The sequence below is a fragment of the Vanessa tameamea genome, chromosome 26, assembly GCF_037043105.1.
Source record: "Vanessa tameamea isolate UH-Manoa-2023 chromosome 26, ilVanTame1 primary haplotype, whole genome shotgun sequence".
NCBI lineage: Eukaryota > Metazoa > Arthropoda > Insecta > Lepidoptera > Nymphalidae > Vanessa > Vanessa tameamea.
The window spans coordinates 5,962,826-5,986,936 of NC_087334.1; the positions used below are offsets into that span (position 1 = coordinate 5,962,826).

The 24,111-nt window shown below is 32.1% G+C and overlaps 1 protein-coding gene across 4 annotated transcripts in view; it reads left to right on the forward strand.

Annotated features, from left to right (window-relative positions):
- Positions 1–807: 807 nt before the first annotated feature.
- LOC113393698 (uncharacterized) overlaps positions 808–24,111 on the forward strand; it is a 29,060-nt gene continuing 5,756 nt past the window's right edge. For all 4 annotated transcript variants that reach the window (XM_064219107.1, XM_064219108.1, XM_026630721.2 and 1 more), the window contains exons 1-12: positions 808–952; positions 5,217–5,381; positions 5,693–5,930; positions 6,087–6,257; positions 6,926–7,074; positions 7,275–7,400; positions 7,940–8,128; positions 8,597–8,695; positions 8,896–9,075; positions 9,635–9,885; positions 10,389–10,552; positions 10,752–23,875. In XM_064219107.1, the coding sequence (XP_064075177.1) occupies positions 866–952; positions 5,217–5,381; positions 5,693–5,930; positions 6,087–6,257; positions 6,926–7,074; positions 7,275–7,400; positions 7,940–8,128; positions 8,597–8,695; positions 8,896–9,075; positions 9,635–9,885; positions 10,389–10,552; positions 10,752–23,875 (14,943 nt within the window). In that variant the 5' untranslated portion in view covers positions 808–865. The remainder of the gene's footprint in view (positions 953–5,216; positions 5,382–5,692; positions 5,931–6,086; positions 6,258–6,925; positions 7,075–7,274; positions 7,401–7,939; positions 8,129–8,596; positions 8,696–8,895; positions 9,076–9,634; positions 9,886–10,388; positions 10,553–10,751; positions 23,876–24,111) is intronic.

A 24,111-nucleotide genomic window follows, 5' to 3' on the forward strand; every position in this document is an offset into this window, starting at 1 on the left:
ATAGCCAACTCTAAAAATTATATATCTTTATTTTCAATGCAAAATATATTTAATGTAGCTCTACACATAGATTTTGCAAATTTTAATTTTTTAGCTATACAAAAACATTCCCAAAAAAACTTTTAGTATTTTAATTATAGTTAAGGGTTCGAATGATTCAATTTGCGTTTATAGTATTTTAAGAAACATGTTTATTTTTATTAACTTACCGAAGCTAAAAGTGATTATATAAATTATTTATATATTATTTGGCAATTAAATAAGGTAAAATCAAATTAAAAAATCATATTTCAAACATAACATATAAAAATCTTATTAAAATAACCTCTAACTTATTATCGTTTACAGGTTTTTATAACAAAATTATAACTATTAATACTTTGCAACCATTTTTGAAAAGATTTAATGAATTAATGAAATACTTAACTAATATTAAATATTTACATATAAATATAGCAATTATTTGGATAAGTGATAAAATTGTTGGTAAAAGTGTATAATTTAAAATGCTTTTATATATATTTATTTATATATTTGTGAGAAAAAAGTTACAAAGAAATTTTTTTATTCATTTTTAACTTTAGTGCAGACTGTTAAATGGCATCTAAAAACGTGATTCGAAATAATAAGAGATTTCAAAATTTGTAAGATTGTTTTTTTTTTTATATATTTCATTACTACCTTTAACTTTAATTAAATTTTATTATTATAGTATTGAAAATATTATGAAAATTAAGTATTGCTATAATAATTAAGAAATGGTAACAATTAAGAACAAATAATTAGCAACACTAGATATAACTTTGACAGCACCATTACGAAAACACAAGCGCATAAATGTCTCTCCGCGATATTTTCTTGAGAAATGACTTCTACAAATGACGGAAAAGACGTGAAAAGTAATCAAACAAGTGGTCAGAAAGGCAAGACATATTATATTGAACTTTACAAGGTAAGTGTAATTCTTTTATTTCTAGAGATATCAAGAAATACTGTGACGCCGTTGTGATCGTAAAGTTCACTTTATGTCCGCCATATTTGTCTCCTACTAAGTCTTGTTTTCCTATATTTTTGTAATTATGAAAGTAATTTCATTGTATACAGGATGAAAATACATTGAAAAAATGTTTTCTATATCTGACATATAAGATTTATCTGTTTTAAGTTATATTTTGAGTTTGATATTGTAAATACCAGTAGCTAAAACTACATCTATTTTTCTATATTATTTGGCGATTAGTGATACTATAAATAATTTAGGAATGATAGATTCCTTAAGAAGCCGTAATAAAGCAAATTGCCTTTCTAAATACAACTTTATACACAGCATCTATCTATATATACTTGTGTGATGATCATTTGTTTGACAGCCATACTTCTTCACCATACAGTCACGTACTCCACACATATCTATAAATAATGTTTAGTTATGCCAATATGATATCATTGTTTTTAGCTATCCACTCAATATGTTTCCACAAACACAACACACACAATACATGCACTTCTTGAATACATAAAAAAACCTTATCTGTTATTTCAAATATATTTATTTGCTGATGAAATATAAGCACTATTGGATATAAAAATAATACAGCACAGTAAGTTTTAATAAATAATGAAGTTTTATATTAAATTAGAAACACTTAAGTTGAATTTGAAAAACTCAGTATATTTCTTAAATTGATAATTTTCTGCAAATTATATGATAAATAGTTTTCATATTAGAGTAAAATTCTCTTATTTACTTTAAAATGTCTATTTGATAACAATCACACAAAGTAGACTTGATTGTTAAAGAATACATTAAAAATTTTCTTTTTTGTCATTAATTAAAATCAAAAATGTACTTAATTCTTTAAGTAAGTTCTTTCAATTAGCTTAGAAACAATTTAAAAAAATATATTTAATTTCACATCAAATGTCCTGAAATTTTCTTTTTCACCAGTTATTTATTAAATAATCATTTATGCATTACAACTTTTCTTTTTTTTAAATTTAATTTGAGAACATTTATATGAAATTAAGTAAATGTTGTATTTTTAAAAACAGTTTTTACATAATGATATATAATAAAGATAATAACATGTTCTTACATTTATTTTTCAATATACATCTATTAGTCTTGACCGATTTATTGACTATGGAACTTAAAAAGCTGGGAATTTTGTCTTCTTATGATATATATATTTTTTTATGTTGAGAAGGCATAGATTATTTCACCAATGTTATGTGCGATGGAGAAGAAACGATGGAGATTGATGGGTACGGTTGAGATTACAGGCTTAATTTAATTTTAAAGGCATAATAAGAGTAGACCGATTGTAAACTTTGATATGTATGTATATATATAGATGGTAAAAGTTAGTATGAAAGTTCTACTACCATAATATATCTCAGTAAATGGGTAACAATATATTTGAAATAAAGACATAAATCTTATTAAAGATTTTGAAAATGGAACCTTCTGAGTAGTAAAATAGGGAGTTAATAGTAGGAGTGTAGTATTGTTAGTTTTGAAGTTATGGTCGGTATTTTAGACTGTTTTTTCAAATACAGACTAAATTCAGGTTGTTTGAAAATTCAACTATGAAATAAAATGTGTATAATTGGAGGTGAAATTTTGTATAGGATCAATGTTAGTATTGAACTTTTATTAAAAGTGTGTTTTGGGTTCTTCTTCTAACAAAAACACATGTTTCAAGAATTTTGAACATACACCTCTGGGGATAAAAATATGTATTAAAATTGTAATTTATTCACACTTAGTAACACCAAGCTGTTTGATAACAGATACTAATATGCTATAAATAATTAATGTGATATATAGTACATTTCCATTGAAGGAGGAAAAAATGAACACAAATTTATTTTCGGTGATATTAAAATTAGACATATTTATCGGTTATTGCTACAACCTGAAACTGAAGTCGAATTTTAAATAAATCGTAAACTTCAGTTCAAGATTGACTGAAAGTGATTTTCTAAGTCTATGGTGACTGTTTACCTATGATGGAATGAGATGGTTAAAGTTATCTTGCAAATTGTCAAACATAATAACACTTTGAAATAATGTCAAATATAATATTTATTCACAATAAGTTTCAGTTTTTTCAAGTCTTATTTTAAACTACTAGATTAGCAAAATAAACTCTTTCTGATCTTTGATCATTAAATTTTTTTGAAAAATTGAATTCATCTTAAAACTAATAATTTGGTATAATTCATATTTATTATTACTAATTAGTGTTTCATCAAGTACAAGTTACATTCATGTAACTCCAGAAGTTTTTTTTTTAAACCTATTGGAGTAGAAATTTAATTCTGTAATGTTAGACATTGATGTGGCAGTTTCAGCTGGTACTACTCCAAGGATCCTCAATGGTTAAAACTATCCAAGTCTAACTGGAAATTTGGTGATGATTTTAAATCGTTAATATATTATTATATTTCAAACGTTACTTTGTCGCAAGTGACTCACGTAAAGGTTTGAACACGTCTGATACCACCCACTCATCATATATTTTATCGCCGACCAGCAATATTTAAAATTTTTCGTTACGGTTGGAACGATTTGCGAGTCAGTGTTACTATAAGCACAAGGGACATACCATCTTATTTCCCAAGGTTAATGGCCATTGGCAATGTAAGGAATGGTTAATATTTCTTACGGTACAACTATCTATGGGTGGTTGTGAAGACTTATCATCAGGTGGTACATTACCTCGCGGTGGAGGCCAGCTGGTGCAGCTTAAAATTTGAATCACCATTCCGTATCTTTTGACAGTTTATAATCACGCGCGATAGATTATATTTACAATCTTACGATGACATATGTTTACATAACAATGTAATAGTATGGTACTAAGGAGGTAGCCATTGAAGTCCCTTATTTACTGAACTTAACTCTATCATTTCTTCGTTTAAGGGTAAAGCTTATAAGTTTATTTTTCAAAATGTTTTTATATTTATTTATAGATTAAGGAAGTTTCTCAATGGAGATAATCTACGCATGATATATAATATACTAGTTGTCGTCCGCGGCTTAGCTCGCGTTTTAGGGGGGTTAGTTGCCATGTATTAGGCAAAAATAGTAGCCTATGTCCTTCCTTGGAGTTTAAGTTTGCTTCATAGCAAATTTCATCAAATTCGGTTCATTGGTTTGGCAGTGAAAGAGCGACAGACAGACAGAGTTACTTTCACATTTGTAATATTAGTATAGAAGTATAGATTTTAGTGCACATGTGTGTGCACAAACACAAGTGCACTATTTATTCCTTCTCATAATCCGATAGTTTTCAGTTTACCACTGTTGGCTTACGGATATAACAAAATATATATATATATATATATATATTTTAATATCTATATCCTATTATTGCAAGAAAGCCCTTTAATAATTTTAACGACAATAAAACAATATTGCAGGGTGGAAATTACATTTCATGTAATAAAATTTATAAATAGATATTATATTATGTAATAAAATAAAATGTATACAAACAATGATATTATTGTTAGTCTATGGTGTTCCGAAAAATATAGTATAAGTTGATCCTGCGTCTGATATATCTTCGTTCGGTTCTGATTTTCGTTCTCTCGCATTATTAGAACGCGGGAATAGAGACAAGCCTGCCTTTGCGTTTAAACAATTGCAGTATAAAGTTTGCATTTCTCGAAGTGATAATCGACAGAGCTATAGTAGACCATAGTTAAATTGTTGCCATTACCACTACCCTATAGTTGCTTTATATGTTGTTCGAATTCATGAAGTTATGAAGAAAGTTTATCGTGATTGTATATTGCTGCTTGAATAACAAATAACCTCTGTATTAAACAACACTAGAGTATTTTTTGGTTTGTAATTTTATTCCACATAAATATGGACCATCCATATTTATGGAGCATGTACGGACCAAAATAATCTTTCGTCGTTGCCGTTCATAAAGTCGGTCGATCCGAAAGCAGTAATATGCGACAGACTCAGACAGAATTTTCGATTTGCCTACGAGTTACGAGATATATAAAGTAGAATAAACCTTGTCATTAATGATTTAAGAAGTTAAGTTGTTCTGGGCATTTGGGATGGTTTTTGAGATCGGCAATGGTTGGTATTCGATATAAAGGATACGATAGGATTGATTATTGTAGAGCATGTATAAAACTTATCTGACCATAGGTCTTATTGTTTAATATAATTTTTTGTACGTTTGCAGTCACTCGAGGCGCGGTTAAGCGCCGAGTGCACAGGCGAGCAGCGCACGCGACTCGTCTGCGAGGCGTGGCGCCGCGTGCACAGCCTATGTCAGCACTCGGCGCCCACCACGCACCCTCACCTGCTCGCCTGGCTTCAGCGGCACACCTCACATACTATATTACAGGTAATTTTTTTTCTTTATATGTTTATTGTTTACTAGCTTCCTTTCCGCGGTTTTATCAACTTAAAATAATGTAATACTCGTACAATTCATGTGCATGATGATTACATAATCAACGGCATATTAATGAATGAACCACATAGTGTGTCAAAGTTCTAGTTTTAGGTATAAGAGGTACCTTTTGTTAAGTGATAGTACCACTTATATCTATTTTAATCTTACTTCCTAAGTTTTAGATTACGACTTCACCGATATTAATTGAATGATAACTTTTTATAAAGTGATAACAGTAGTCAAAATATTTTTACTTACAGACTGAATGGCAGTCACCCAAAAGCAAAGATCAACATGTCTGGCTGGAGGAGGCTATCGACACATTCATCGCGGAGTGTCATACGGCGATCTCCGCGCGAGATGGAGTCACTCCATCGTGGGAAAGCCAACTACTTCACAGAGCCCAGTGGTTTAGAAAAGTCTTGTCAAATCCTTGGGGTCATCCGGTCCTCAAAGCTCTACTAGATTCTCGAGGAGTTCAGCCAACTGACGAAGAAGGTATTTTATAATACTAGTATTTAAAATATCATTTAGTATGTATTGCTTACCTATAGGATGGGTTATCCTAAACTTATTTATTTAAATAAAGATAAATTATATAATATTATGTTATAAACTATTGTTGGTGAGTCTAATCTTTTGAAATTGTTTCAGTTCTAGGATGGCTGAAAGAGGAGAGGGGCGTGATGTTCGTGACGCGGCTCCGGCAGCTGGCCGCGTCCAAGTGCGACGACCTGGCGCTGCTGCTGGCCACAGCCGTCATGCTGCGAGCAAGGAACTCCACCGCCGTAGTGTCAGACGTCGACCAGGCTGCCGATCACAAAGGTGTGTATTTAATTTATATCTAATTTATATTTATATTTACCTATTCATTTTACAATAATATATTTCTACCTCTTTGTTAGCGTGGATACAACTGGAAAGAAACTCGATATTCACTCTTTTTTAAGACATTACTAATATAGGCATTTTCCTCCCTTCCTTATTAACTATATTTTTGATGAGACTTATGGTTTAACTTTTTTATTCTTCAAATATATAGAATGAGCTAACTAATGATTTTTTTTTAATTCTACATGGATGATGGTAATATGCCTTGCTTGTTAATTGAACCTTATGTCATATGTTAATATAAAGTTCTTTGGTCACTGTTTAATTTGTCAAATTTTGTTTTCATCAACAAATATATAATGCGTTTCAAATTATGGGGATATGGACTATGGAGTAAATGTGCTGTTGTTGTTACACACATAAGAAAGTACTGGTTTTCTAGTGGCATAACGATCTAAGATATAAAAACAATTTCAATATGATAACGAGACAGATTGATGTCTTTACTTGAATTATTAAATTTATTTATTAAGAACCATAAGTAACAACTAAACTAAAATAACACGATACCTATTGTGCAATATGCTGCTTTAGCCACAACAATCACATGTAATAAGAATGTTCTATAATCTATGTACTTAAAAGTATGAAAATTCTCCCAGATCAAGCGGAAACAGCTCGAAGCGAGCCTACATTCGTGGATATACTCCGTAAAGACGCCGGATTCACGGTGGACGTATGGGAACTACTTACCGATATTGAATTTGTACTTTTGCACAAGGGAGAGTCACGTTCGCGGTGCATTGAATTGGTAAATATAAATTTTAATATGTGATATAAAACAAATTCATTCACTTGTAAAAAAGTCTTGATAAAATATCTTAACTATTAAAGTATACATTACTTCTAATCATAAAAAAAATACAGCCAGAATTCTTCAAAAATTATATTCATTCATTGTAGATGTTAAATGTTAGCTGTATATATTTAGCTGTGTTTTTTTTGTATCAGGCTAAACAAACACCACTACGCAATGGCTATCAGCTGGTGGAACGTTTACACAGCCGGCTCGAGATGTCGCCGCGAGACAAGAAAATGTGGAAAAATGCTAAAGAAGTTGCCACACTTATTGCACAGGTTTGTTTATTTTTTTATAAATTAATTTAATAGCATTTCAAAATACATAGACTTCTGTAGTCCTTTTGAATCGACATTTTACATGTATACTCTTTTTTTATAAAGTCTATAACCTTCTGATTAATGTAGATGGTAAACTACCTGGACCATGGAGGGTGATCATGCTACTAATATACCTAGTCTCAAACTCATCAGATGCCGCTTTATCTCACCTACAATTAGACTGACTAATGTCTATCATATATCTTCAGGAAGCTAACAATCTGTGCCTCGACATCAGTACAAGTTACTTTCGCACTAAATATTATATGTGCGAAATAAAACTATGCGAGGTATTTAGGATTATACTAAAATTGTCAACTAACTTACCATGCATGCACACCAGCATATCAACATCAGTTACAAGTGGCTATTGTACAGGTTATTAAAACACTAAATTGTCAAATGATAATAAGTAAATCTTCAAAACGATTTTTAGAGCAATATAGAAATATGTTAAAGTAGAAGTAGAATTGAGTAAGAATAAATTGTACATGCAGGTGGTGATCGCCCGCTGCATGGTGGTCCCGACGTGCAGCGGCGCGGCTCGCGTGGCGCTGTACGGCTGCGCGCGCTCGCTGGTGCGCCTGCTGCCCGCCGACAAGCTGCCCACGGCGGCCGCGGCGCTGGCGGCCCCCGCCGCCACCTCCCGCCATCTGCACACGCTGGCCTCTGCCATACATGCGCAAGTGCGTACAGTACAGTACATATTTAAAAAGATTATAAAGCAGGCTGGAGTTCGTTTTTTTTTATTTCCATGCAGGGCAATACTAATATAATAGTTGAATTGTATTTACAATTAATTGTCGGAAAGAGTAATGATGTGATTATGGGCCACCTAGTGATGTAGAGTCGCAGGTTCGATCCTGTTAGCCTAGTCTTCCCCACTAGCACATAGCATAGCACAAGCTTTAAGCTTAACTGGAGGGGTAAATAGGAATACACTGCTACATTTTATTATAAAAATATGTAATAAATACTGATTGTCTTGCCAGTTCTTCTCGTATCTGTATAAGGGGAAAAGTGGTAACTTTAGCTTATCTTATAAAATTATGATTCAAAATTATTCAAAAGTTGTAGTTATACTTTATTTTTACAATATATTTTGTTATTATTTGTTACAAAATATATCAAATATGTGAATTATAATATTTCAGTGCAAAGATGAGCGGAAATCATTTGTGTGTGAATTGTACGTTCGCGCCATCACTGCTGGTATGAATGAATTGGAGAGACTCAAACTTAAGACTGAGAAGGTTTGATACAATTTTTACAAAAAAAAACTTTCGAAAATTCCCTTACAAATAATATAAAGATGTTACATATATGTGATAAACATTAAATTGGCGTGTAAACACAATAAAAAATCTTTACCATATATTTTTGTTTCTTGAAATAAAGTTCTGTAAATATAAGGAAAATTGATAAATATTTATTTTATTATAAATTATTTCAGGAAGCAGAGGCACGTTTAACGGAAGAAACTTTATCAACATGGTTCACGCAGCTTGGATCATTATTATCAGCGAGTTCTCGATTGAGCAGCGAATGCGTCCTTACAGCATTCTCGGTTCATCCTTCATCATTTATGTACGATAGGGTCAAAGCAGCACCACTGCTTGCACCAATACTCAAGGTATGTTTATTTAAAATAGCTCATTTTCTTTAAGTTTGTGTTTATGCAATTTTCATCTACAGACATATTCTTGATATTGCTTCACAATTCACGATAAAAATGTGGCTACCAAGACAATTTAACAATATGTATAGTTAGGGTAGTAAACTAACTGTTCTCGCTCTCAACCTGGTCGCTTTATTTTTTTTTATGTACACAGTTCACATACAGTAAGAATGTGTAATCAATGTTTGTTTATTTCCATAGATAATATATGAAGTGTAATTCAAATAACTTATATTATTGCTCTAAATAGTAATAGGATAATTGTGCCGGTATTCCTTGGTGATCTATGCATTAGAAAATAGTATGATTTGTAAAAAAAGTTAACATAGTAATCAAAATAGACTGTTAAGTACAAATAGTCAAACCAAACCACCATACATCATGTACACAACAGTAACATTCATGAGTGTCTTTAAAATTTAAAAGTAAATCATGTTTGTAGTTACTTTTGTATAATGATTTTGAAGGTAACCTTGTATATATATATAAAATTACTTATATAATATTTTTATAGGATATACACGAGCCAAGATCTGACACTAACTCTGAGTTTGGAAGCTGGGCGACAGACAGTAGGACTCAGACGAATTTGGTTAAGACATCTGAAACAATCAACTTAAAACAGACACAAAAACAAGCAAATGTGCTGTCAACTGCAATATTTGCTGAGGGCGAAGCGCTGGGTCTTGGCGCGGAGCTTTGCCAAGATCTTGCCGTTTTAATTTCCGGACCAAGGGTTAAAACTTTATCTTGGGATATGGACAGGTAATATTTTACTTACAAAATGTTATAAATTTAACAACTACTTAAAAATAATCTATCACATATTTTGCTTTAATATTGTAGTCATTTGCCAATTTTTGCCAATCTATAAATTTTAATATTTTTTTTTTTAATAAATTAGGCGTATTACTCAACCCAAGATTATTTCAATGATTTTATGACTTTCAGGCATTAAATATTTGTATTATATTAATTTTATTGTATTTGATTGATACAACTTTTTGTTTCAAATTCTGTAAAACTAAAAACTATATAAAAGAGAATGTAAAAGGCTACTTGAATAAGATATATGTAAACCTTTCAGCAACTAAAGCTATATTTGCTATTAAACCAAAATTAGGAGCAATAAGCAATATTTATGACTTAAAGTTGTTCATCTAATCTCTCGACCTCTACACAAACATGCAATATTACCAGTAAAATTTGCAATTATCTTTTAAAGTGAGAATTATAAATAAACTATGTGAAAATTTATTGTTTTTCAGGGAAACACTACTCGAGAATTGTTGGACATATATGGAGCGCACGCACGGAGGCACGCGTGCTCTAACAACCGAACTTAAATACCTCAATCTAGACCCGCGATCTTTCCAACATTTGCCAGAAGAAATCGATGACGAGAACGACGCCTTCTACGGTATTGAAAAAGGTAAAATTACATAAATTAATTTACATTAGTAAAACCAAATATATTTGTTGTATCATTTTATAAAATATTGTAGTCTCTTTAAATAATATTTTAGTTAAATAACCATAAGTACCACAAATTAAATATTTGTATAACATATCAATTGTATTTGTCACAATAGAAAAATGTTATGAAAGTTCTGTAAATTTACACAAAACAGGTTACGAGCACTTGGTAGAATTACAAGAACCAGAAGAGATATGGCAGGATGCTCTATCAGATAATCCTACCCTATCAGACAGTGCTCATAGTATAGAAGAGTTACCCATAGTAATACCTAGACGAAAGAAGAAAAGTAGACGACTAAAATATTCAACAGATGATGAAATTGATCCACTTAGTCTAGTTGGAGATACTAACACAACTGTGAAGGAAAGACCTCCAAGCAAAGAAAGAAGTAAGGAGAAAAAAGAGAGACTAGATAAAAGTAAGATAAAAAAAGAATCATCTAAAGATTTTGATCAAAGTACTGAAATTGTTCAAAAAGTCGGAGAAAAACCAAAGGACATACGAAAGAAAGAAAAGAAGAAAGAGAGAAAAGAACGTAAAAAGAAAGAAAAAGTAGGCATATTAGAATTTGACACAAAACAACAGAAACCACCAAGTGGTTCCTTATCAAGACTTGTTGGTATGAAAGTGGCCAGGATACCAGAAGTAAATGGACAATTGAAAATGGAAAAGAGTGATTTGGACAGTAATATTAACAATAACCTATGCATTACTGACAGTGACTACGATAGCCAAGGAAAGTCGTCAATTACGTCAATCAATTCCGAGGGCAATGACCCTGATGTATTGTTTGACGGGCTTTTTTCTATGGACGAAATTAAATCACCTGAAAAGTCAACAGATTGCATTCAGCGTTCAAATACGTTTAAGACAGAAGAATTAAGAGTGTCAAATGGTATTATTATTAATAATACTCTTGCTGTTCCTAAAATACGCCATGCAACAAATCAACAGCAACGAATAAATTTTTCATCAATAAAGTCTGATTCTACAAGTTCTGGTCAAAGTTCAAATAATGATGTTAGAGAAGAAGTTAAGAAGAGTATTAAAAAACTTATAGAATTTAGACGCCACAAAAGTATAAATGATGGAAGTATGAAGCTCGAGGAGCCTTACCCCCATCAAACATTAACGCCGGACTTACCTATCTCTGATAAATTGACTAGTTCAAATTCTCCGAAAGTTTATTTTAATCGGGACGAAATCGAGCAGTTTAATGCCCTAAAAGATGAAGTGAACATAATCTTAAAGAATTGCAGTAATAGAGGAAACATAGTTCAAGAGTCAACATTTCTTAATGACCTTAACAAGAAAAATGATAAAATAAACAGTAATCTTTGTGATAAAACACATGACATAGTTATAAATAGAGCTTCTGCACAAGCATGCAGCACATCAGTGAAAAGTTACCACCAACCAGTGATTAAAGCAAACAGTAATCATTCTGATTTACAGTTAGAAAAAACGGTGAAAAACGATGTGCTAAAGAGTAATGAAACTCCTAGTCAAATTCAGTACAAAGAGTTTCTGAAGCAAAGAAGTTGTGGCGTCATCAAGACACATCATCTCGTAAAAAACGTTACTGACATTTCAAGCCAAAAAGCATTGACGAATTTAGTAAAAAAACAGTCTTCTAAACAAATATGTAAGCCAAGACAAAAGCAAAGTAACACAAATGTATCTAGCATTGAAAGTATTCAAAGAGATTTTCCAAAACAACCCAAAACTGATGTCTCCGAAACATTAAACAGTAATAAAGATGACGGAAATATTCCATTGCAATCATCGATTAGTTGTCAAAGTATGACTAGTGCTAATTTAACTACCCAGAATCAATTTCAAAGTTTTCTAAAAGAATTGCAGGAAACTATAAATGCTGGAGCTTCAAAAGAAAAACCCGATGTAAAGTTATTATCTGATAAAACTAATTGTCCTAAGCAAAAGAAAGTCGACAATGCACCGAATACTTTTTCGCGCCTGAGCTATTTACATAAAAATAAACACAATGATAATAAACATAAAATTTTATATGATCAAACTAAAACTCTTAAAAATAAAACTTCAGAAGAGAAGCAAAATCTGAGTATGAATCTTGACAAAGTAAGTCATTTACAAACTAGAGGTGACATAGTTGTATCCAGGGTGGACAAAACAAAAAGTAATTCAAGCGAAAATACTAAGCTTGTTGTTCAAAACGTACAAAATTTCAAGTGCTCACCATTAACAAAAACCACTCCTTTATGCCTTAATAGGCAATATCCAATAATATCAAATATGTTAATGTCAGAAAATCGTTCTTATGATTCAAATATATCAAATGAAGCTGAAAACAAAAATTTGGAACAAAAAAATATTGTCACCCCAGCAGCTTCTTTAAAAGGTCACCTTACAGAAAATGATCAGAATGATTTAATATTATTATTGAGACAGCAATCTAAAATGCATCCGCTTAAATTGCATCATAAGTCTGATGACGTTCAAAATAATCCTAGTAACTGTACTGTAACAATTAATATGAACAAACAATCAAGTGTTAAGTCTATTAACAAAGATATTCAACCTAAAGATCCTCAGAATGTGAACAGGAATGCTCCAATTTTAGATAAACCCATCTCTACAAGTAATTCATCTTCATCAGTAAAAGTTTCTAATAATAAATCTTCGAATGCGGTATCTGAACTTAAAAAGGTTCGTACCGTTAAGTGTTCCGGCAAAGGGGCAACTTCAAAACAAACTGTTAAGAGCAATGATAATCAAACATCTGATTGGGAAAGTGTTATGAATGCTCTTCTAGCTCAAAAGACACCAAGTAGAGGGCCAAATGCTCTAGATATTGTACTTAAAAAAGATTCGTTCGAAAAAAGATCTCTACAAAATGCGGAATGTCATACTATTAAAGCAGCTTGTTCTAGTAGTAATAGCTCAAGAAAGGTTGGTGAATATGCTAACTCAAAACAGTGTCCAATGAAGACAAAATCGACATTGGCCAGCAGTGGGAAAACAGTACAATTAGATATGACGCCATCACCATATTTAAAACAAAAACATGATAAAAAATTAGGAGGTCAAGATAATAACATAGTTTTGGGAAGAAACAGTCCATTAGACTATAAAGAAAAGCATTTGCCTGATGTCATTCAAAATGCTAATGACCCATTTATATCAGGTATACCAAATTCAGATTATGATTTATTAGAAGAATTAATGGATGATGACTTGCGCAAGGAGATTGGAGAACTAATGTCAGATGAGGAACCATATAGTGCATTAACACAAGGTCCTAAAACAAAAACTGTACCTAACACCAAAACATCTCATGCATTTGTTAATAAATATCCGAATCAAAGCGTTGATTCAACAGCAATCCGTAAGTCACAAAGGGTTGATTCTTGTCAAAATTTGGACCTTGTACACAATAAAAATGTATTTTTTTCATCTAAACCGATGAAAGACTTGCAATCGAAATGTAATAATCAAATTAATCCTGTCAGTCAAACGAAATTAAATATTAGTACAGCAATCACAGATAGTCTTAACAAGAAGCCACGCATTATTTCTAACGAATTAATTACACCAACGATGGTTAAACAAACACCCAATTCAAATATCTGTGGCAATATTCATCCCGTTAAAACAATTTTTACATCTGAGAAAAATAATTTAAAGATATCAAATGTATGTAATAAAAATATAGGAAACAACATACCAGCCACAAGTACTTGCAATAAATCTAAAGTTGAAGAAGTAGCTATCAAAGACATACATAAAAATAATACTGATAAAGCAAATATTCAAAATCAAGCTTTGGACCCTACAAGAGTTATTTTAACAGTACCTCAGAGAAGTGCGACACCGAATATGATGATGATCGGCAGCGATTTAATTTACAATCCCTATTCCACGGGGCAAATAGAACAGTCAAACAAAAGTTCTACAAACTTTAATAGGAACGCTTATGTTGCTGTAAATAAGGCACCAAATTTTACTCTATTTACAACGCAGTTTGTTGCTCCTTGTGTGAATCCAGTTATTATTGATCGTTCTATAACTTTACCAGTAATACGTAGGGTTTCACCAAATATGTTAATGAATTTAAAATCCAATATATCTTTAAATTTAAATAGTTCTGAAAATAATACTACAATAAAACCTGACAAGGAAAATAATTTAAAGACTGAAGAACCAAAATCTAATTGTAAAAACAAAATAGAAAATAACATTAAAGTTGCGAAAATATGTCATAAAACACGTGAAGATAACAAAAGCCCCATCATTGTTCAAGATCCACAAGGCCGTTTAGTCTGTAACATATCAACATCGAAAACCGAATTGGCAAATAATAAGTTTATAGCAGATACGCTTACGAACAGTCATGATGAAAAATTGGATATAAAAGAGTTGACGCAACCATTGCAGCAAAGTACAAGTCTTGATATAAATCACGGTGATATAGAATCAATAAAACCATATAAACTTTCAAAAAGAGTTGAAATGAAAATAGAATCCAAATCACAAGACAATAAATCTCTATTAAGTTTAGAAATCGGGCCTGAAATTAAAAATCCAATAAAAAAACAAACAGACGAAAATAACAAATGTGAAAAAGAGGAAGCGACATATCGAGAAAGAATACAACTTAAACGAATGGTTATATTAAATAGACAACTTTATCATCGTTGTCAAGATAAACCAATAGCTCTTTCTTATAAATCAATTACACCAACCAAAGAAGTTATCCAATTGAATGAAAATTTACATAATACTCATATAAAAAATGATGACAATACAAATTTCAAGGAGGAACAAAATATTGCTTTGCCAAAACAAAATATAAATCGAGATGAATATGAAAATTCATGCCAAAAAGTTTCAATAAATGACAATAATGAGAGCAAAAATACCTTAGTCTCGCCAAGTCGTCGTATTTTGTTGCGATCATCAAATGTTTTAAAAGATACGACGATATTGTCACCTACTGAAGTTCGGATTGGAGATAAAAAACAAAGGAGAAAGCTAAAATGTCCAACTTTAATAAAAAAGCGAAACACATTTATTAAACCCATTATAAATAAAAATAAAACCGATAAATCTTCCAAATCAACAAAATTGACATTATTTGAAAAACAAATAAAAAGTAAAGAAAACGTTCAGAAAAATAATATGGCAACGTTTGAGACTAATATGAATACAAATGAATGTGTTATTGAGAACCAAAATGAAAGTAGTACTGACAAATCCATTTACACTTATGTCGATATCGAGGAAAAAATAACATCAGCTATAATACCGAATATCCTTAGCAAATGCATAATGCATAATAAGCACACAGAAGATTTAAAACAAACTGAAAATAGAACTGAAAATATACAAAATCATTCATTAATACAAAACACAATAGAAAAGTTTCCTTCGAGTTTTGGGCGGAATGATACTCTTGATAGACCTAATAAAGAAGACAATGTTCCAAATTTAAAAGAACATGTACAAAATAACACGGAATTGACAAATCCTCTTGAAAATGAAGAAGTAAGAAACTGTGATGCGAGTAACCTTAACATAAATGATGGTGTATGTAATATTAATGACTTAAAGACCAAACCCTGTTCTGGTGATTCAGGTCAAAATTCAGAAATACTATCATCCGTTGTTGACGAAAATATAAACAACGTAAAAACTAATAATAAACAAAGGGATATTTGTAGCAATGCCAATCTAGATGTTCAAAAACCCATGTCTAGTGAAAATTGTACAGGAAATCAGTCAGAAACATCGAGTAAAGAACTAAGTACAACAATCCATGAAAATATATTGGAATATAAAGACAAAGTAATTTTTGAAGAAATACCAAGCTATAATAACGACCCCTTAAAAAAATGCGTTCGAATAAAACTTCCAAATGGTAACACTTTTAAGGCAACCATATCTGGTAGGCTAAGCGTTAACGTGGATTCAATATTTGAAGATCCAAAGATCAAAGCATTGCTATGGCAAAATATCAATAATAATACAAAATGCACATTAAATATTAAACAAGTTGCGATAAAAACTCCACATACATCTCACACAATAAAAACTAAAGTGCATGATATATCATATATGAAAAAACCTATTGTCAATACAGAGACGATTAATTTAATAAGTGACGACGAAGATATTACTCAAACTTTTAAAACAGAATTTGGAAAATTTGATGTTGCATTTATGAATAAGGAAATGTTTAATAAACATCAAAGTAGATTATCCCAAAAATGTGTAGTAGAAATCGAAAGACTTCCTTCTGTAATAAATGCTATAAACGAGTCTACAAGTGAATTGAAATCAAAAGTTTTGGAAGGTACTGATAGATCAACTCAAAAAGCAACAACAACATTTTCAAAAGAAAAGATATCGGACTTCATTGAAATAGATGATTCTTCAAACGAGAGCGGGGTTAATAATATTGTTCCCAGTACAGATGTTAATATCACGAAGCTAAACGAAAACATTGGTGATTTAAAAACAATGTTACTCCAAGATTTTGGTGTAGATGGTCAAGATATTTTTTTAAATAACGGCTGTGAAAAAGCATTATCTATGGAAAAATCAGTAAACAAAATTAGCACAGTTTCTGACAGTGAAGAAATTAAATCAAAAGAATGTCTCCTAAGAATAGAAAAATGTGATGAACTTATAGAAAAAATGAAAATCCAAAAAAAAATGTGTTTTGTTAGTTTAGTTAGATGCGATGACACTTTAAAAAACCTCGCAAAAAAATTAGATATATACTCCAATAAAAACTTCGAGGAAAAATCAGAAATATCACATTATTCATCAGATGAAAAGTCGATTATTTTAGAAGAACATTCAAATAAATATTCAAATTTGAAACGTAGTGGATCATTATCAATATTAAGTGACTTTTTGGTATCAAATGAAAGCAAAATCCAAAAATCACAATTAGTCGAAAACAATAACGTGTTAATGATCCCTTCATCCTCCGAACAACCATCAAGCATAAGTAAGTGTAATGCAGATTGGTTAATGACCAAACATGATTTACAGTGTTATATCAGCAAAAACTCGGGAACTAAAAATGAGAACTTAAAATACGATGATTCTTCAACAGATTGTGACAGTGATATTGAGAACTCTTTATCACTAAATATACCGTTTGTCAAAGAAACTAACACTTATAGCTCAAATAATATAAAGTATGAAGTGCCAACACTTGTTAAATTAACTGTGAATTATTTTGTCAATAACAGCAATGTCATTGAAATACTCAAGCCATATGTATGCTTTTTACCTGTGGGTGAAAAACCCTCTAATTCAACCCCTTTAAAAAGAAAATCAACTGGTATGGCAGAAAAAGTAAATCGCCACAAAGTATCAAAAATAGAAAATATTTCCCCTAATCTAATTTCCAATGAGACTAATAAAAAAGGTTTACCAAAATCTGGTAGTAATACTCAAACTATTTTATTGTGTAATAATCTAAAAACTACTGAAACGTTGGTGTACGATCAAGCATTAATAAAAGAGTCTGCTGAATGTAATAACTATGTAAAATCGAAAGAACCCGAACAGAATTATCATTGTGAATTCGAGAATGTTAAAAAACTAAATGGAGATAACACCATGGATAATTACAAGCCTATCAGTGAAAACGAAGATTCTATTAGAATTAAAAAAAATGTTAGTAAATTAAAGAAGGCGTATGAAAATATTTCTATAAAAAAGGATGAAGAATTCAACAATCAAGTATACCTTGATAACGAAAACATAAATCGTCATGAAAAATATCTTTCAAATGTTCCAAGTAATAGTAGTTCAAGTATTTTGAATGAAAATAACGTTAATCATTTTTTTCATGATCAACAAAACGTAACTGAAATGGAAACGAATAAACAATCATCAATTTTGATAAATGCCAATTCTGATAATGAAAAGAAGAATTCTGAAACAATAAATGAATTTTTAAATACAGATTTTCTGAGTTGCGATGATAAAATTGAAGTTATAATACCGTTAGAAGAAATTGACGATGAAAATATTCAGACATTACTCTTAAACACAGCAGGTTCTGGGGATAGCTGCTTAAGTGCAGATATGCTTCTTGAGAGAACAAAAAGCAATTTAAATAAATTTGAAGAACAAGGTAAACAAGAGGTTGTTCTCAATATTAACCATAATACGAAAGATCAAGTAGGTAACAATAAAGAACCTAAACCAAATTGTATTGACACATCTGATTCAGAATCCTTACTTAAAAATAATATTAAGGATTTATGCCACATAGAAAATTTACATAAACCAAGTCGACAAGATTATCTACAAAGTCGGAATAAGGAAAATACAACTGAAAAATGTGAAAATATGGATTTAGAAAATAAAAACATTAATATTGAAGAAGTCCAAAGTCTTATGGATTCAGATCACACGTCACACAATAAAATTTCCAATATAAATGACTCTAATCCAAATGAGTTAGATACTAAATGTTCTTCAAATGATAATACTTTGCAAAAAAATGTAACACTTGTATATAAAGGCGATTCTAGCGTTGTATTAAAAGGTTCTATTTATGAGGATCCAGTAGTTGGTACATGTTATGTGTTTCCTATATTAAATAGAGCTTCGTATTCAGATGAGATGGGTTACAGTAACATTTGCGACGAAAAAACTATTAATGTCATAAAAGCTCTAAAAAACAAAGTTTTTGAAGATCAGAGTGAAAGCGACGAAAATGAAAATTCTAATAATTTTAATGTTGTTATACCCAAAGTAACTTACTCAAGACAAAAGATTAAAGAAGTTGAAGCCGCTGAAAAATTAAGTAAAAAATATTTAAAACGTAAAAGTGATACATGTGACATTAAGTTAAATGAAAAAAGATACAGAAAAAGCAAAAATATCGACTACCCAAAAATAACTGTAACTGCAATGACAGAATCTGCCTATAGTAAAGAGTATAAACGTCTCTTTAATTATTGTAGCTCCATAAAATTCTCATTCTCGCAGCCATTTCATAAAGAATATATAGATGTATCCAGTGTATTAAAATGTTGGCCTATTAAAGGAGCTGCTATTAATACTTTTGACAAAACTGATAATGAGAATATTCTATTCTCAGATGAAAAAACAGACGGTAAAGAACCCTATGATCCCTTACAACAAACATTAGCTGAGGAAATATCATCAAAATTTGTCGAACATCAGTCCTCTTGCGATCAAATTAGAGAAAAAAATTTTAGTATGGGTTTTGGTGAGGGGTCCGGCAGAGTCAAAAAAATTTTAGAAGATGGAGATAATAATTCAAAATTTTCGGCTGCGACTCTGTCGGACGTAAAACAATCTCAGCCGTTTTTGTTGTCCGAGGATTATGAGGACTATAGTAAATGTGAAGACGCATGTAAGCCTAATAAAGAACAATTTGAAACTGTTAAACGTTACGTTTCATATTTGCAAATGCGAGATAAAGTACGAGCATTTTTTAAAAAAACAACCTTTGAATTGAATTATGATTGGCATTACGACAAATTTAAAAATAGGAAAAACATTTATAGTAATAAGGTATTCCCATATGACCTGATTAGTCCGGATTTTATTGAACCAGCTCCGATAGAAACTGTGGTACAAGTAGTGCAGGTGGGCCAATTACCTGTTAGTGGAGCTGCCCAAAATCCCGTAACGTGCGATCCGCGAGTTACTCAAGTAACAGATGCTAGTCCTTCTCAGTGTTTAGTCGAAAACAGCCCCCACGATGATTCACAACCTACTATCAAAACCGAATATACCGAATTAACCACTGCGGATCTGAGTTTACCACTAGCGCAAGAATACGAACGACATATTAAATCACAAGAATCTTCAAAAGTGCCAATTTGTAATGAAAATATACCAGTACAAATGGAAATAAGCGAAGTAAAGGTTGAAGAAATGCCTATTAAAGACGAACCAATTGATTACAATGAAGATGATGATGATGATTTAAATTTATTAGTTAACAAACCCATAAATAATGTTGACTTTTCATATAATTCTAATGAGAGCACTTCGCCTTTAGAACCGCGATCAAATATGATATATGAATCAATACAGAAACAAAATTCTGAATTCATTGCTCACCAGAAGCAACAAAACGGTTCCGCTGAAAAATCTGATCAAATTGCTCATGCTATGAATGCTGCTGGTATAACAACTACACCAGAATTCACTACTAACTTAGTCAATATTCCAAATCCAATATCTCCAAAACTGGAAGCAACAAGCCCCGTTCCAGAATCACCTAATTACTCAAATTCTTCCATTAATGCAATGGCACTCCAACAAGCGTTCGCACAAATATTACCTCCTCCATTGAATCAAACTAATTCTCAAGATAATATTCAGGTGGCTCCTAATTCTGCTGCTACTTCGCAAGTATTACACATAGTGCAAAATAAAAATACTAATGGAAACCAAATTACTTTAGTTGATAATGCACAAAATACTGTTATAAATAACTCTAATACATCTGTGTTACATATTGTTCAAAATAAAGGAGTAAATAATAATTCTACATCGAATGCAAACAATGGACAACATTCAACATCGTATGGTGGGTTGTCATTAGTAGACTCAGGTATTCAACAAGGCAATAATCAGCTTCTTCACATTGTAAATACCGGGAACCAAAAGAATCCTGGTACAGGCCAATTATTAAAAAGAGTTAATCTCTTAACTAACTTAACAAATATGCAAGGATCTAACGAACAAAAAATGGTGCAATTTTTATGTAAAGCTGCAGACGGCAAATCTATTCATTTAAATAATCCACACCAAAGAAGCATGGTATTAAGACTACAACCGATTGATTCCTCAAATATTCAAGTCAATAATAAAACAGAAGACTCAAGTCAGTCGTCTAATAAAAACATTTCAACATCTAATAAAGAAACCGTTAGTGCCCAACATGAAATAAAGTCTCGTTCTGTGTATGAGGAAAATTATGCTAAGTTTATTCAGAATTCTTCCAACAAATCTGTTCCAGAAAAATCAACCAGTTTGCCCAAATTCAATCAAGCGTTTGGTAAACAAGTTTATCAAGACAGTAATCAAAAGTCAAATGACATAAACTCAAATACCTCACATTTATCATCTGTAGACATAAATGTGGAAAGTTCAGAATGTCAATCTTCTGATAATACTTTGAATTTAGATCATATAGGACAAATTAACAGTCCGCCGCTATTATTGAGGAAGTCTTCTTCGCAAACGACTTCAACTCAACCTAATTTAATGCAACAGATAAAACAAACTATTTCTCCTATGAATATCCAAACCATGCATGGTGGTGTAATTTACACTCGACAAATACCCGTTAACATAGGTGGTGGGCAAACTATTAATTTAATAACAGTTCCTAGTACCGAACTTGCCGATGAAACTAATCAAAAACAACACAATGATGTTAAGTTTATTAATCAAAATGAAATGGAATCACCAATTATCAAATTAGTACCACAAGCATCTAGTTCAGACGTTACTTCTGATGAAAGCATTAATAATATTTCGTCAAACGAAAATTCTCAAAATACGCCGGTTCAGCATCAGCCGGTTTTAACGCAAATGCGCATTAAATTGCCAATGCTAAGTAAAGCTCCTCAAATGATGTCCGGTACAAGATTAGTACGTCCGTCTTTCTTTCAAATTCAGCGGAATGTCATTGGTGGCGCTAATCAACCTGTTTATCAACAGTTAGTATTGACGGCAGCTCCACCTCTTGGGCAACATACTATTCGTTTACCACAAGCTCAAACAACTAGACATGTAAAAGTTACATCTGAAAGTCAATCTTCGTCGGAGTCGCAAATGAGTACATCGACCCTTGAACAATTACGAGAATTTGATATGGTATTAGAACAAGTTAAAGAAAGGAGTACTGTTCAACCAAATAACCAAAGTAATTACACTAAATTACATACGCCATCGTCTGATACAGCTGAGAGCACTTCAATAACTTCGACTGTTACAGAATCAACGCAACAAGTTTTGTATTCTATTGGGTCTAATCAATCAGTAAATGTGGCGTACGTAAGTAGGAAACCTAATGTAACAACACCCACACAATCAGCATTTGAACGATCACCAGATTCATCAGGTATCATTGACTCTCCCTCTTCTTCAACATCACACGTACAAATTCCTCACACTGTTACCAGTGAATCAACTTCTAGTGACGGAAGTAGTACTCAACCTATTCAACAAAAAGCAGCAAAAGTAGGTTCGAAATCTAAGTCAAGACCCAAATCATCACATCCACCAAATTCCTTAAAGATAAATACTGTACCTCCAAAAACGTCTACGCAAAAGCCTCTAGAGGATGAACAGACTACTCAACGTATATTGTACATATTAGCAGAATATAAAGAACAAGTTGAGAATTCTCCCGATAAAGATAAACCAGCACCACGTAGAAGAAATAATCCGCCATCAAACCCTTCTGGATCGTCAAAGCGTAAAAAGAGCTCCAGTAGCTCGCGGCGTCCTGGTGCTCGCGACATTAGTCCAGTTAATGGCGATGACACATGTCGTACTATGGGTTCAGAGGACAGTAGTTGTGGCACTTCACAAGGTGACTGCACCGAGAGTTGTCTCGAGAGTCATTCTCCTCAAGACAGTCCACGTAAAGTCGTAAGAAAACTAAGTTTTGAAAATGAAACTCCTCGAGCCAGACCACAGCCACAACGTAATGTAATAGTCGCAGACGGCCAAACAATAACAGTCGCGAGAGGAACAGCTGGAAAGCCTACTACAGCAGTGTTAATGCCCGCCAATTATATCTTGCCAGTTTCAATGGTTAAGGGTGGTCAGCAAATTGCTATAGTGACTAATCGCGGTCCGAAACTATTAACAGTTGGAGGAGGCGAGGGTGGCACTACCAATGCACTTTTATTACAACGTCTTATTGGGCCAGCTGGCTTGAAGCCTGTACTAACACGCCCTGGAGTTCGTCACGTTCGCTTACCAACAGCAGCTCTTCACAATCTACAAGCTTTTAATCTGGCTACGGCGACAACAGTTCCACCACCAGATAGCACAGCTTCGCCAGCTCCAGAAGCTACGCCACCTGAACTAATAGATACTAGAACTAATAGCTCACCATGGGCTGATCGTGAGTCGCAAGAAATAAAACCTGAACGAGAATCTAGTCCAGAGGGTTCTGAGCCGTGGAACTTGTCATCTTCGGGCGACCCTCATGATTATTCATACGAAGAAACCGTGAGAACAGACAATATGGGCAGGACTGTGCTTGTAAGTAGAAAATATATTAATTTTGCATTTTCTTAAGCAATTAACCGTTAGTATAACTTTTATAACTTCAGAAAAGAAATTTTACTTTTCATTATTGATTTTGATTATGTAAAGATTTTGTAATTAATAAAAAGTTGCATATCTGAGGTTGTAACTGTTTTTTAATTTAACGTGTAATAATTTTCCTTAAAAAGAAAAGGTTCGCGTGCAACATCCACAATGGTAAAGGTTCAACT